Here is a 14498-nt window from a genome sequence, read left to right on the forward strand (position 1 = left end):
ACGTTGAACTATCTTTTAGACGCAACATTTCCGAAGCTTACGTTGTTTCTCACACCTCTAGGAGTGATCTGCTACCCATAAAACAAACGTGTTTTCGTTGCACCAGTTTTGAAGTGCTTACAATCCAGAGTCTCTGATGGACACTTGAGTGTTTTCAGACTTTAAAGTTTCAGACTATGTGCCAACTGTCTAGAAAGTTTATTCAGGGTTGGAAATAAAATCTGCAGCATTGCGGCACTTCAGGACCGGCGTTGCCTACCCCTGTTCTAATGCTAAAGACGAGCATACACTGTGCCATTTCAGCACAGTCGTGGCTGAAATAAACACTTTGTTAGAGATATGACAGGGTTTTGGTCATGTTGATTTAACAACCTCAACAGTTACATCAGTTTGATGCACGTTATTGTTAACCTGATCGTCGGTTAGTGTTAGTTGAACGGACGGCAGGTAAGTGTACTGAGGTTTAGTCAACATTACCCAGCCAGTTGGCTGTGTACATAAGCCAATGAAAACCTCTTGTTCCCTTTAAATAAAGTCTTGAATGTCTCCTTTGGTTTTTGCCTGTTTCATGTCGAAATCCGATGAAAACTATTTTGAAAAAGAACCCCAATCAATTAAAGGTCAGTCCTTGAAATTATTTCTAAACATGTCTAAGGCGATGGATTGCTCATGCACAGTTCTCTTCAGGCGTTTCCCTTCTGTCAGGCCAAAATGAACGCTTTCTAAAAGATAACGTTTAATTACACCAACAACGGAAACAATTTGATGCACGCTACTATGTACTTGGTGGTAATTTAGGAATCGCAAAATGCCCCACAGCGGGGGTTACGGGAAAGTCTCACAGGACAGCCTCACAGGACGAGGTGGCCGTACCCACCAGTGTCTGGACTGCCTCCGAGGTCCTAACATCCGAACGAGGTCTGAACCAGCTCCTAACCAGGTCCGAACACATTCCTAACGAGATCAAAGAATTTCAAACGAGGTCCTAACACAGGTCCGGACAGTGACGTAGTCGTTGTGACGCGGGAGGGGGCGTGGTTATCGCTTTAGCGTGGCGGCCATTTTTTCACCGCATCAACTCAAAACACGGGATAAAGGTTTGGAAAATTGATTAATACTCATTAAGCAACACTCATAAAACACAAATCAATAAACGATTTCATTTCCCGTCCCGTTAGCATGATATTCAAATTGTATTTCAACGTTCTTATTACGTGGCCGCTTATAATAACCATCATTAATAGATGGTAAATTGATTGTTAATTAATCTTTAATTAACGTTAATTGTCATTTAACTGTTAGCAAACAGTCTTTTTACTGTAAACAAACAATGAAATTATAATTAATAATGTTTACTAATTATAAGTTGTGCTGTAAATTAACAGTTACAGTTATATTCGTCATATAATGTATAAGGTAACTTATCGGGTAATGGTTAATAACAATGTGTGTAAATCTTTAAGAAACCATTTTTAAAACATCTTCAACATTACATAGGCGGACCAGATATTCCTAACACTTTGTTAAGGGTTACTAGTAGTTGGTTTGTAAAGTTATGTGGCTATAAACATTATCTGGGTGGTTATTATAAGGTCGCAACAGATTACTATAATACCTTGTTAAATAGTTAATAAATACTTTGTAAACCATCTATAAACATTATTTTACCAGAAGGAGGCAGAGGAACATACTTTTAAACATATATTTATTTGTTTATTTGCCATATAAACTGTCGATTTCTCGGGAAAAGCCATAAGATGTGTAATAGTTGTGGCAAGTTTCATCCCCTCCGGTAATGGAGCCTGGTTTTGTGTTTGAGCAGAGCGAACAGATGTGCCCAGATGTGTTAATTTATTATATAGTACCTTTTAAATAACGTATATAGTACCTTTTAAAACATACATTTTCAAATTGCTTCACAACAACTATAAAACAATCATGCAAACATACCTACCTACCTACATAACATACACTCATACAAGTATAATTTCCTCTGCTCTGTTTGTCTGTCTACACACATAGTCTGGCTTGACCTTAACTTATTTTTTGTTTATTGTTTTCAGATGACTAAGACAGGAAAGCCAGATAGTTACTGGAGGGACATCTGCTTCAAATATGCTCGGGGCCAATACCACTTTTCAACTGGCAAACGGCCAGGGGCCAAGAAATGGAAAAAGGCCTTGGAGAGAATTGATGCTTGCCCCCTGCAGAGCCATTCTACTAAGGATCTGTTTGGGAGAAGCCTTCGGTGCTCCTGTGGGTTCCATAAGGTAGGTGAAACTATTTACTAATTTATTGTTTCTGGTTTGTTTGGTTGTTTTTCCTCTGGTGGGCTTCAGTGATTTTGCAGTAATGCCTGTTTATAAAGCCTGTTTGCTTTTTGTCTTTTTTCAAATTTTTTCTTTAATTGACATTGTATGAATAAACATTATTTTACATATTGTTCTATTTTTAAAGCTGCATTGTGTAAGAACTTCTCCCATCTAGCTGTGAAATTCTATTCCAACTGAATATTACTTTCTAGCCCTCCGCCCAATTCGAGCGTGTTTTCACTCCTACGGTGGCCGTTTCATGCCAAGATTAACATGGCTTCCAGTACTACGACTTTGTCCAGTGTGAGTGTAGTATAACAGTGCGAAAGGTGAAGCGAAAGTATTTCAAAGATGAAGGCGCAACATGTATTCAGCCATTTGAGGGACTCGCCAGTATGTATTCTGAATAGCAGATTCTACACTTACGAGAATACTTTGATTAGTAGGTGGAAGTAATGACACATGAATGAGCACATATTTTTGAAAGAACAAAGGGGTTTTTGCAAAGAATTAACATAATCTAGGTTTAAAGGAAAATTCCGGTGTTTAGCACATTGAGTCTCTTTTCTGGTTTGTTTTGGATGAACTAGAGTGGTGGATACCGAAATTTTGACAATGCCAAATAAAAAACACCACAGAAACTGTATTTCGCTAAGTTACTTGTTTTGCAACATTAACGAAAAAGTGAAAAAGTCGAGACAGGACCAATCTTCAAAATTTCTTTGTCAACCACTCTAGGTCATCCAAAACAAACCAGAAAAGAGACTCAAAGTGCTAAATACCGAAATTTTCCTTTAAGTCATGATAGTCATTGTAGCATCCCTTACGAAAATTAACCATGGTTTTATTGTGGTAAAAGTGTATTAACTGTGTTTTTTTGGTGTATTGATTACTATCAGCAAAACCATGGTTTTACTACAGTAACCATGTTTTTTTTGTTGTTTTAACTGTAGTAAAACCATGTTTAATTTTCGTAAGGGATGTGGATTTATTTATTGAACAATATATATATCTGTACAATTCTGGAGAAAACTATTAGTGTAGGATTCTTTATTAGTGTATGGCCCTCTTTTTGTACTCCTCCCCAGCCAGCAGATCTGTCATCAGGTGCTGGGTCCAGTGAGGCAGGAGTAGTTGAGACGGAGGCAGGGCAAGTCCAAGTCAGCATGGAGGTAGGGAGAGGAGGCATGGAGACATGTAGAGGAGACACAGAGGCAGGGAGAGTTCAAGACAACACAGAGGCAGCAAGAGGAGACACAGAGGCAGGAGGAGTCGGAGACCACACAGAGGCAGGGAGAGGAGACACAGAGGCAGGGGCATCAGTGGCAGGACAGAAAGTGCAGTGCTACAAGTGCAACCAGCTTGTGGAGGGAGACAAATTTTCAGAGCACCTGTCTGACCACCATGTGGAGGAGATGTGTGACACCTGTGGGGCCAAGGTGCAGGGTACTCTTGGTCTTTTGAATCACATCCAAACGGCTCACTATAAAGCATTTATTGTGCCATCACCGCAAAAGCCACCCCCGAAAAACTACAAAAGCACTACCACCACAAAAGTTCTACCATCAAAGACAACACCATCTCTGCTCCCTCCTTCAAGTAGCTCTGCCACACCACACCACACTGCAACTCCACCAACTTCAAAACCAACTTCAATCAATTGGAAAGGTTTTCTTCCTGAGCAGTTTCGGAGAGTAGTCCAGGAAGCAGATCAGGTGTGGATTTCCAAATGCCTATATGAGCCTACAGGCCGGCTGAAACAAAAAATCCAAGCCTGCTGGTTTCACCCCCCACTGAAGCCCAAACCATCTCCTCCTGAGCCTGGGTGGTACTACCGGCAGAGGATGTTCATCTGGGCACCAATGAGGATGTGGGGAATTCTTTTAAAATGCCCAAAATGTTCCCGGAAAATGAACAGCTCCGGGATCTACAGAAAGATAAGGGAGGTAATTGATGTGGATAGCCGCTACTACCTAGTGGGAGGGGACTATCCACGTTGCAGCAAGTGCTCTCAGCCGGTCTGCCCATGGAGCCAGGATATGCTCTCCCAGGTGGATGTGGCACACAGGAGCATGTTCCCCGCTGTCCTCACAACACAGCTGGCTCTGGACAGGAAATGCATGACTTTCCTGAAGCCCAGGACCATTGGTAACAGTTCCTCCTACTTCCAGTCTGCAATAGAGGAAGCGCACAGCGAGGAGTGGGCTCGGCAGACCATCCGCTACCTCTCAGACTGTGAGCGTCATAGTAAGATGGCTACCTTCGTCCCCTCTGCAGCTGTATATCTTCCTCCACCACCCTTCAGGCCCCTTCCACTTGCTCAATGGTTTGAGACGGTCCATTCCAATGAAATCCTCAGCCATGTGGATGAAATGAAGGGAGTGATCACTTCTACCTATGGTAGAATTCTTAAAATGGATTCAACAAAGAAGGTTAGGATTTCAATAGTAAAAATGTATATAAAATAAAATATGTATAATTACAACAAAACAGGAAATTGGTTTACTTCTTGTGTTTGTTTTACAGATCACCAAAAAGCTGGCTGGCGAGATCGGGGACAGTGCTGCATGGATGACAAACATCGGCAACGAGTTTGGCCAGGTGTTGAACTCTGTTCTGACGACGGGTGAAGGTGCAGGGTTGGAAGAGTTGTGCCAAGGCATCGTCACTCGGTACAAGAATGCGGGCCAAGCTGAACCTGAGGTCATCTATGTCGACCGGGATTGCTGCAGCCAGTCAGGTGGGTGAAAATTTCTCTCTCTCTCTCTCTCTCTCTCTCTCTCTCTTTCTCTCTCTCTCGCACGCACACACACACACATACACACACACACACACACACACACACACACACACAGTACAGGTGTTGTGGTCTATGTTATTATGAATCGTTGTTTTTTACAGGTGTGTCTTCAGTGGCTAAGCTCTTTCACCCATGGAGGTCTGCAGTGCGCTTAGACAGCTTCCATTTCATGAGACGCTTTAACTGCGGCCTCACTACAGAACACCACCCTCTCTATGGCACCTTTTGTGCCAAGCTTTCCTCCTGCGTTTTTGAATGGGACCAGGAGGATGTGCAACGCCTGAAGGAGGCCAAGAGAGCAGAGTGGAAGAGCAGCCACAGCGGACATACTCCCACTGAAGAACAGCTCATGGCCACTATCAGCCCAGGGGAATTAAAGAGACACTGCAGGAGGAGAACGCGTGGAGTGGAGGAGATGCGGAGCATGATTTCAGGGCTGCTGGAATCAGTATGGGAGCTGACAGACACCACAGGGCTGCGTCTGGTGAGCCATGACAGCATGCGCCACGTGTGGAAAGTGCAGCAGAAGCACCTGGAGTGCCTCCAAGACCCTGCAGGTGTTGCACTGTACACAAAGGTGGGGACACTCCAAAAGGGCGGCAAAGAGCTGGACATCCTTAGGTGTGGTAGGGGGTCCTCCTCCCTGGAGAGTTTTCACCGACATCAGTGTGCTTTTATTCCAGGTACATTTGCATCAAGACATACTGTATTGTATATCTTTTCTAATTGTTATTTTCTGTTATGACAGAGAATGTGTTGTAATTATTCAAAATAACACAATAACCACTGCCGGGTATTCATATGTATTACCTTTACAATAATGGTTCACTGAACAGAGTATTTTGTTTCTTAGGCTGGAGGTGCAATGCTGTACATATGCAAATGTACATGCTCGAGGGGGCATCAAGATGGAACATGGGTCGGGCTAAGGAGGCAGTAGATGTGGAGGGGGCCTCGTCCCTAAGAAGCTTTGATGTTCGCTTGATTTCCCACCTTAACAACTTAAGCCAGCGCGTCCATGGTTGTGATCTGGTGCCAGAGATCACCCCACCCGGGAAACCTACTGGTAAGAGAGATCTTAGAGCAACACTGGCTTACCAGAGTATTACATCCTCTCCTCCTCTTTTTCTTAAGCACCCCCCTACTCAGAGGACATGCATTTCTTGGCTGTGAAAAACATGCTGTTTATGTAGGATAAGGATGTGCGTACACTACTGTTCAAAAGTTTAGGCTCACTTGACTAAAATGTTATGATCTTCAAAATCATTTAATCTGAAGGGGTATGGTTAAATGCTTGAAATTACTTTTACTTTACTGATTAATTATTGTTACTAGAAAAGTAACATTTTATTTTAGAATGATGACTTACACTGAATATTGAAAAAAGCAGCCAATAAGAGCCCAGATTAAATGTGAACTCCTATACTCTTTAAAATTGAAAATTTTGAAAACATGACACGCGTATTTTGCAATTTCTAGGCAATATAATATATTTTACTGAGTTTTGATTTATTTTGGATGCTTTTAATCACCAGCATATTTCTCACAGTTACATTTGTGTTATGCCATAGTGAATGTATGTCCTTTCTTCATTTTGTGTTTACACTGGTTACAGGTGAGCGTATAGCAGTGGAATATTTATTGGCCCAGACCAACAGAGGTGACCTGCTGGCTCCATCACAGGTCTCCGAAATCCCCTCGCAGGTGCTTGAGGAGGAGGATGAACCAGATGACACCATCAGCATGCCTGATATTGTCTGCCATTCAGCTGAGATAGGGGCTGGTGATCCTCCAAGTGCTGTGGAGGGTGACACTGAACCCGGACCCCTCATCACAGAGGTCAGAAACACTTTCTGTAACACCTTACTGAAAAACGCAATATTTAACTTATTTAACTTATTTTAAGTAAATGTGGTTACATTTTAATAAGGTAAATAAATATAAAATCAGCATTGCTCACATATTACCATGCCTGATATTGTCTGCCAGTCAGCTGAGATAGGGGCTGGTGATCCTCCAAGTGCTGTGGAGGGTGACACTGAACCCGGACCCCTCATCACAGAGGTCAGAAACACTTTCTGCAACACCTTACTCAAAAACGCAATATTTAACTTATTTAACTTATGTTAAGTAAATGTGGTTACATTTTAATAAGGTAAATAAATATAAAATCAGCATTGCTCACATATTAGAAATAAGAGTGTACATTAATTTGCTTGTTTTTTTCTTTTTCTCACTTATCACTTTTCAGACCAGCCAATGTGACTCGAGGGGCGTTGTGGGATGGGAGGCAGTTGATGCCCTTGCAGCCTACCTAGTTGACTTGAATCGCACCATCACCGCCTTGTCAGCCAAGGAGGCGGCGTACATAGTCAACCTGTACACAGCTCTCCATGCCATGGACAAAAAACCTTTAAGGTACAACATAGTCATTATTTTGTACACCAAAATTAAACATACATTCCATGGAATGAATGAAGCATATGGATGTCTCTTTCACTGTTTAGGTTCACCCAGAAGGCTAAGAAAAAAGCACATGCATCAGGAGGACCATGGAGAGCACCCAGGAAGCCGAGTGGCTCTGCTCCTGGACAGCAGGCGGCAGAGAGGTGCTTGATCACAATTTGCTATTATTTTGGTTCAATACAAATCATTAAGAGACAGCACGAGTCACTGTGAAAAGTATTTTTTGAGTGTAAATTATTTTATTGCAATCCCTATTGACATTGTAACTTAGTTCTTCATCACTTTACATCCTTGTTCACAGTCCAGAAAATATCATCCTTCTCTCCCACAGACTATACATGATTCACGGCCAAGCAGCCCAGGACCCCGGAATACATAGGGTCAGTGACTGTGTTTGCCTCAGACTTGCAAAAGAGTTTGAGCAGTCATGCAACAGGCCAAAGGACGCAAAGGGGAAAACCATGCCCATCCCTCAGTCCATTGTCAGCGTCTACAGCCACATCAAACAGCTGCTGGAGGACAGCATGGTTGTCCTGAACCAGACGAACCTGAGTCTGGTGCCGGTTAACAACACCACAGTATCTTCATGGTATGTGTTATTTCATTTACCTTTCCCATACAGTCAAGACAGTATATGAAGAGTTTCGTTACAAAACGAGATAAATCCCTTTTTTTAACATTTTTGTCAAAACATGTTTATTATTATGTTATCATGTTATTATTTTGTTTTATGGTGCTACTTAGCTGTATTTTTTAAGTTATGAAGGTTTAAATGAAAACAAACCAACTGCAGTTGAATTGATATTAATTGGAATGCACAACCAAAAAATGAGATTTCTGAAAAATAAAAAAATTGAGTTATCTCGTTTTGCAACGAGATTTAACATGAAGAAAAACCATCCACCTGCATGCTTGTTAGAAAATATGTAATAACCTTAGAGAGGGAGGATAGGTTTTTATACATGTATAAAATAATGAATGTATGTCTTGTAGGCTGCTTAAGAGGGATAAGAGGAAGGACAGGAACATGCAGCTGCAAGGCACTGCACTTCCCAAACAGCTGTACCTGGCCAAGGAGCCTCTTCCTGCAGTGAACACACTTCCAGCTGCCCCTGTGCAACATGCACATGAACCTATGACATTTGAGGAGCCTGAAAACCATGAGGGGGAAGCTTTCCCCCGCCAGCGCACACTAGCGGTAAGCAAGCCTGTGTTCTCTCCACCATCTCCACCTCCCCAGTTCCCTCCACAATTTGGGCCAGCGCCTCCATTCCAGCAAACTCCTCAGTTGCAGCATGCGCCTCCATTTCCACATGCTTCTCCATTTCTGCATGCTCCTCCATATCCCCATGCACCTCCCTATACACATGCACCTCCATATCCCCATGCACCTCCATATCCCCATTCACCTCCATATCCGCATGCTCCTCCATATCCGCATGCTCCTCCATATCCGCATGCTCCTCCATTTCCGCATGCTCCTCCATATCCACATGCTCCTCCATATCCACAAGCTTCTCCATTGCAGCAAGCTCCTACAGAGTGCCTTCCATCCCAGCCAAGGCAACGTGCCTGGAGGCTGAAGAAAGCTGCCCAGGAGGATGAGGAGCTAGTGTCAAGGGGGGAACCGCCACGGAAGAGGCTAACAAAAGAAAAGTATCACTACACCTGCAAGTTGTGTGGCCAGGAAAAAAATAAAACAACTGGACACACCCAGCTGAAGGGGCGGTGGTACTGTCCAGCCTCAGGACTGACCCTGGATGACTGGAAGGAGAGTGTTTAGTTTCTGTCACCATTACATGTCTTTCTCTATGTTGATTGTCTGTTATAATAAAGTTTAATCATTTTATTGGAGCCAAGAACAGCCTTCACGTTTTTATTTAATTTCCTCTTAATACCAGCACAGTGAGTGTACTCCATTGAATGTAATTGTTAAAACTAAAGCCAGATTTACTTGCAGAATCATTTTACATTTATTCACAAAACCCAACACTCTATCCTCAATTTGGAATATGTTTTATTCACTTGTGCTGCACAGATGTAGTCTCTCAAATAAATGAGTTTACCAAAAAAAGGAGGGGGAAACATGATGGGGGAATTATTAACATTTACAGTTATACACTGTTATTACTGTTAGCTTTAAATGTAGCATGTGACATTTTGAGTTAATTATTTGAATATTAATTAGTTTACATCACAAAATATGTTTATTTACAAGAGAATTTGCTTTAAATGCATTAATGTGCATAATTGCATAATCACAGGGTTATTACTATGGTGATTTATATGCAGAGGCAGACATTACTTGAGTACTTTGAGTAAATTTCCCAAGGATCTGTGCTTTATCAGAGTGTTTGTCTTGGAAAAAAAAATATACTTTACTAAAAAATGTTCACTACGTTCTAAAGCATAGAATCATACTGTGTATTCCTTTTATATTGCATATTAAACTTGATTTAATACCTAATTACATAAAAAATTGTGTACTTTTACTTTCTTGAGTAAAAGTACAAAAATACTTTCTACTTAAGTAAAAGTAAAAAAATACTAGATGTTTAATGTACTTAAATATTAAATATAAACCAAAAACGTGAAATTATGAAATGTAGTGGACTAAAAATTATAATAATATGCTTTGGAATGAATGTTTTCCAAAGAAAAACACTAATAAAATACGAATACTTGAAAATTTACTTTTATGTATAAAGTAAAAATACTAATGTAGTGTCCGCCTCTGTTTATATGGAAAAGAGTTTAAAAAAAATGACTACGTTACCCACAATGCATTGCATGTGTACTTCCGGAATGCACTACGAGACTAAAGAACAACCGAAAATGCAAGCGACATTGCCATACCATAGGTTCGAATCCCGCAAAAGACATGAAAATTAAAGTGATGATAAACCTTGCAATAAGTATAGAACTGTGTGTAAACAATGTTGAAAAAATAAAGTGTACGTTTTCCTCCTCTTTTCTCCTTTTCTTTTTCTCTCTTTCCCCCCTCTTTCCTCTCTCTTTTCTTCTTTCCCCCCCCATGGGCAGTCCCTTTTGCCCCATTTTTGGCCGAGTGGTTAAGGCGATGGACTGCTAATCCATTGTGCTCTGCACGCGTGGGTTCGAATCCCATCCTCGTCGTTGTGACGTTGAACTTTCTTTAAGACGCAACATTTCCGAAGCTTACGTTGTTTCTCACACCTCTAGGAGTGATCTGCTACCCATTAGACAAAGCAACGTGTTCTCGTTGCACCAGTTTTGAAGTGCTTACAATCCAGAGTCTCTGATGGACACTTGAGTGTTTTCAGACTTTAAAGTTTCAGACTATGTGCCAACTGTCTAGAAAGTGGTAAAGACTGGGTTGAGCGGATTTACCTTTGTTGATGTTTGCTGTAAGAGGAAAAGAACAGGAATCATAACAACTGAAAAACCTTAGCAGAATGGTTGAAAACATACGTTGTCTCTAGCACAATTTTTATAGGTCAGTGCTAGAGCGTTTAAACGCAGATAGGGAGGTCTAACCGTTCACTTGGACATTATCAAGACAGATTTAACTGTGGTGAAGCATAACACATGTTGGTTTTTCAATTCTTCAGTCACGTGTGTTCTCATAGGGGGTATAGCTCAGTGGTAGAGCATTTGACTGCAGATCAAGAGGTCCCCGGTTCAAATCCGGGTGCCCCCTTAAGCCTGTATGTCCGTAACCTCTTGCGGTAGTTTGCCGCGTTAATCTTTCGGACTCAAAGTTCAGCATGGATCCTTTTCACGTAGGTCCTGGAGTGCAGCAGTCCTGCAGAGTTTAGCTCCAGCTCCAATCAGGCCCACATGAACAGGCTAACCAAGGTCTAAAGGTCACCTGAGAACCACAGGTGGATGAGGTTTATTCAGGGTTGGAAATAAAATCTGCAGCATTGCGGCACTTCAGGACCGGCGTTGCCTACCCCTGTTCTAACGCTAAAGACGAGCATACACTGTGCCATTTCAGCACAGTCGTGGCTAAATGCCAACGTACACTATACGAGTAAATCCCATGCGATGTGAAGCCAAAGTTCACAAATTGTGTGCTCACACTATAGCAGGGGTCTTTGACCCTGCGCCTGGTGAGCTTCCGCCCTGCAGATTTTAGCTCCAACCCCAATGAAACTTAGCTGAAGCAGCTTATCAAGGTGTTCAAGGTTGCTTGATAATTACAGACTGTTGTGTTTGAGGTGGGTTGAAACTGAAGTCTGCAGGACAGTAGCCGACCAGCAGCAGGTTTGGAAATATCTGCGTTATTCGGTCAGATCGCAGAGCTGAGACTTGACTGCTCACACGTCATCTCTGAAACAAATCGGAGAGATATCCAAACTAAGAAGTGTGTAGCTGTTTGCCGGTTTCAGAAGAAGCATCCATGCATTTCTGGGAAATGCACCGCCTTTCTCATACAGTTTGTGCGGCCCATTCAAACGATCGCAAAATATGTGACAAAATGTGTTGATACAACAAAGTGTCAGAGCATGTGGGTTTCTGTAGTGTAGTGGTTATCACATTCGCCTAACACGCGAAAGTTCCTCGGTTTGAAACCGGGCAGAAACAGTGTGTTCCTTTTGATACGCTGCGAGTAAAATTCCTTTCTTGAGCCACGTTACTCCTTGTATCATGAAGCACTTTTAAAGTTACACACAGTTCCGCCCGTCACATTCGCTTCACGCATGAAAGGTGGCCAGTTCTCAAGTGGGCGAAAAGCATTGCCCCTTTGGGAAGTGTTGCACAGAGAGAAAGTGTGTGTCCAAATCTATCAAAATAAACATAGAATCCAAAGGAACAGGTTTCTGTGGTGATGTGGTTATCACAAATGTCCTCGGTTCGACTGAAATAAACACTTTGTTAGAGATATGACAGGGTTTTGGTCATGTTGATTTAACAACCTCAACAGTTACATCAGTTTGATGCACGTTATTGTAAACCTGATCGTCGGTTAGTGTTAGTTGAACGGACGGCAGGTAAGTGTACTGAGGTTTAGTCAACATTACCCAGCCAGTTGGCTGTGTACATAAGCCAATGAAAACCTCTTGTTCCCTTTAAATAAAGTCTTGAATGTCTCCTTTGGTTTTTGCCTGTTTCATGTCGAAATCCGATGAAAACTATTTTGAAAAAGAACCCGAATCAATTAAAGGTCAGTCTTTGAAATTATTTCTAAACATGTCTAAGGCGATGGATTGCTCATGCACAGTTCTCTTCAGGCGTTTCCCTTCTGTCAGGCCAAAATGAACGCTTTCTAAAAGATAACGTTTAATTACACCAACAACGGAAACAATTTGATGCACGCTACTACGTACTTGGTGGTAATTTAGGAATCGCAAAATGCCCCACAGCAGGGTGTAGCAAATGGCTCGGAGTCAGATTGGGGCCATTTGGCATCTGGATTTCAACAGCCCTAAAATTGTGATAATTAGATAACCCTGTCTCCTCTATCACCTATCAAGGCTGTAAAGTGGGCGACAATTAAAACAAATGCCGTCGTAAAAGGAGGTTCAAAGGAGCTCCATCAGAGCCGATCGAATGACGACCGCCAGAGACACAGCAGGGGGCACAGACTATATGTCTGTGATGAAACCACATTTAAAGATCACAATGAGCTGTTTAAATGTATATATATTTTATATCCCTTTACTGCATGATCGTGTATGTGTGATGTAACTGTGTGTTAACACTTTAGTTAGATTTTGTTCACTGTAGCATGGTTCATATCTTAGGTATGAAATTATTATTCAACGTGATCCTAAATCCATGTCTTGTCTAGTATCAAATTAATCCACTCTTTATTTCCTAATCATTTCTATGTATCATATTACCATAAGCCGCATCAATGTCATTTAATATCGATTTGAAGAGTTATGGAAACAAACTTTTATCATTTGGCATTTACGCAAATGTGATGTCTGAAAGAACAAAGGCTTGTTTCCCGCGCGATCGCTCACTTCGCACATTGGTCATTTCACCTAAAATGGGCTGGGCGCGTGAAAGGTCAAAACGGCCTATCGTCCAAGCTCAGCGCTCAGTTGCTCAGCGCTCAATCGCTCAATTCGCCAGCGCAGTTTGGAAACTCGCTGAGACTCACCCAGAGTCCCTCGGATTCATCATCTTTTCTCTGAGCCCTGTCCTACTCTTCGGGACAGTAATTTCCTGGCTTGCACTTTGCACTTCGAGTTCGGACAATTTACGCGGAACACTCCGCCATACGGAACAACCAAACGGACTTACGAGCACACCTGGATTATCTCTCTCTCTCTCTCTCTGCTCGCACCCGCGCGCACCAGACACGTCGTACTACATCATAAAGAGCCAAATGCAAGTATTAACCTTGTTCTACTCGCTGATGTTTAAGCTTTACCCCTTATGAAAATTAAGGCGATCCTTAGAGATTTTCCGATGGTTTGTGCAGATGTTAAGCAATAGTGTTTTTGCCAATCTTTTACTCTCTCTCTAGCTTTTCAGTCTTTTCTTTCTCATCTATGTTTTATGTTATTGTATATGTGTATGTTTAGTTAGTCGTTGTGTGTACTTCGTTTTGTAGTTAATAAACCGGTTTTGCATTTTCACAATTGAATTGTTTCTGTGTTCAATGCTCACGAAATTAAAGTCACTATTTCTGCCTTTTGATCCAGCTACACGCTGCGAGTAGCACTGTATATCAGTAAGAAGGTTAATTTTAAAGGCCATGAAATTAACATTTCTTAGACGTTAATATACGATTATGGATATATGTCTTCGGTGGACGAACATATTAATTAATTGTTATTATTAATTCTGCTACGCCAGGTAAAACCTGATAAACTTGTATAATTAATTACAGTTAGTTATACATAATATTCCCTTTTGAGCTAAAATCTAAGATTCCCTTGGGAATCCCCGTAGTATTACAGTCGGAGGTTTATATTGTTTCA

At 41.7% G+C, this 14498-nt stretch overlaps 1 protein-coding gene and 2 non-coding genes across 3 annotated transcripts; all 3 read left to right on the forward strand.

The window, feature by feature from the left end:
• Window positions 1-3408: 3408 nt before the first annotated feature.
• On the forward strand, window positions 3409-9427 carry LOC135747302 (uncharacterized). The gene is made up of 10 exons (XM_065265925.2): window positions 3409-4744; window positions 4839-5052; window positions 5214-5795; window positions 5966-6178; window positions 6728-6951; window positions 7102-7176; window positions 7364-7530; window positions 7620-7721; window positions 7910-8167; window positions 8572-9427. Exons 1-10 carry the CDS (start codon window positions 3479-3481, stop codon window positions 9359-9361), a joined length of 3891 nt encoding a protein of 1296 aa, XP_065121997.1. The 5' UTR covers window positions 3409-3478; the 3' UTR covers window positions 9362-9427.
• Window positions 9428-11185: 1758 nt separating this feature from the next.
• Window positions 11186-11257, forward strand: trnac-gca (transfer RNA cysteine (anticodon GCA)). The gene has a single exon. It is a non-coding gene; the product is annotated as a tRNA-Cys (tRNA).
• Window positions 11258-12074: 817 nt separating this feature from the next.
• trnav-aac (transfer RNA valine (anticodon AAC)) lies at window positions 12075-12147 on the forward strand. Its single transcript has one exon. It is a non-coding gene; the product is annotated as a tRNA-Val (tRNA).
• The last annotated feature ends 2351 nt before the right edge of the window (window positions 12148-14498 follow it).

This window comes from Paramisgurnus dabryanus, chromosome 14 (genome assembly GCF_030506205.2).
Source record: "Paramisgurnus dabryanus chromosome 14, PD_genome_1.1, whole genome shotgun sequence".
NCBI classification, from domain to species: Eukaryota; Metazoa; Chordata; class Actinopteri; order Cypriniformes; family Cobitidae; genus Paramisgurnus; species Paramisgurnus dabryanus.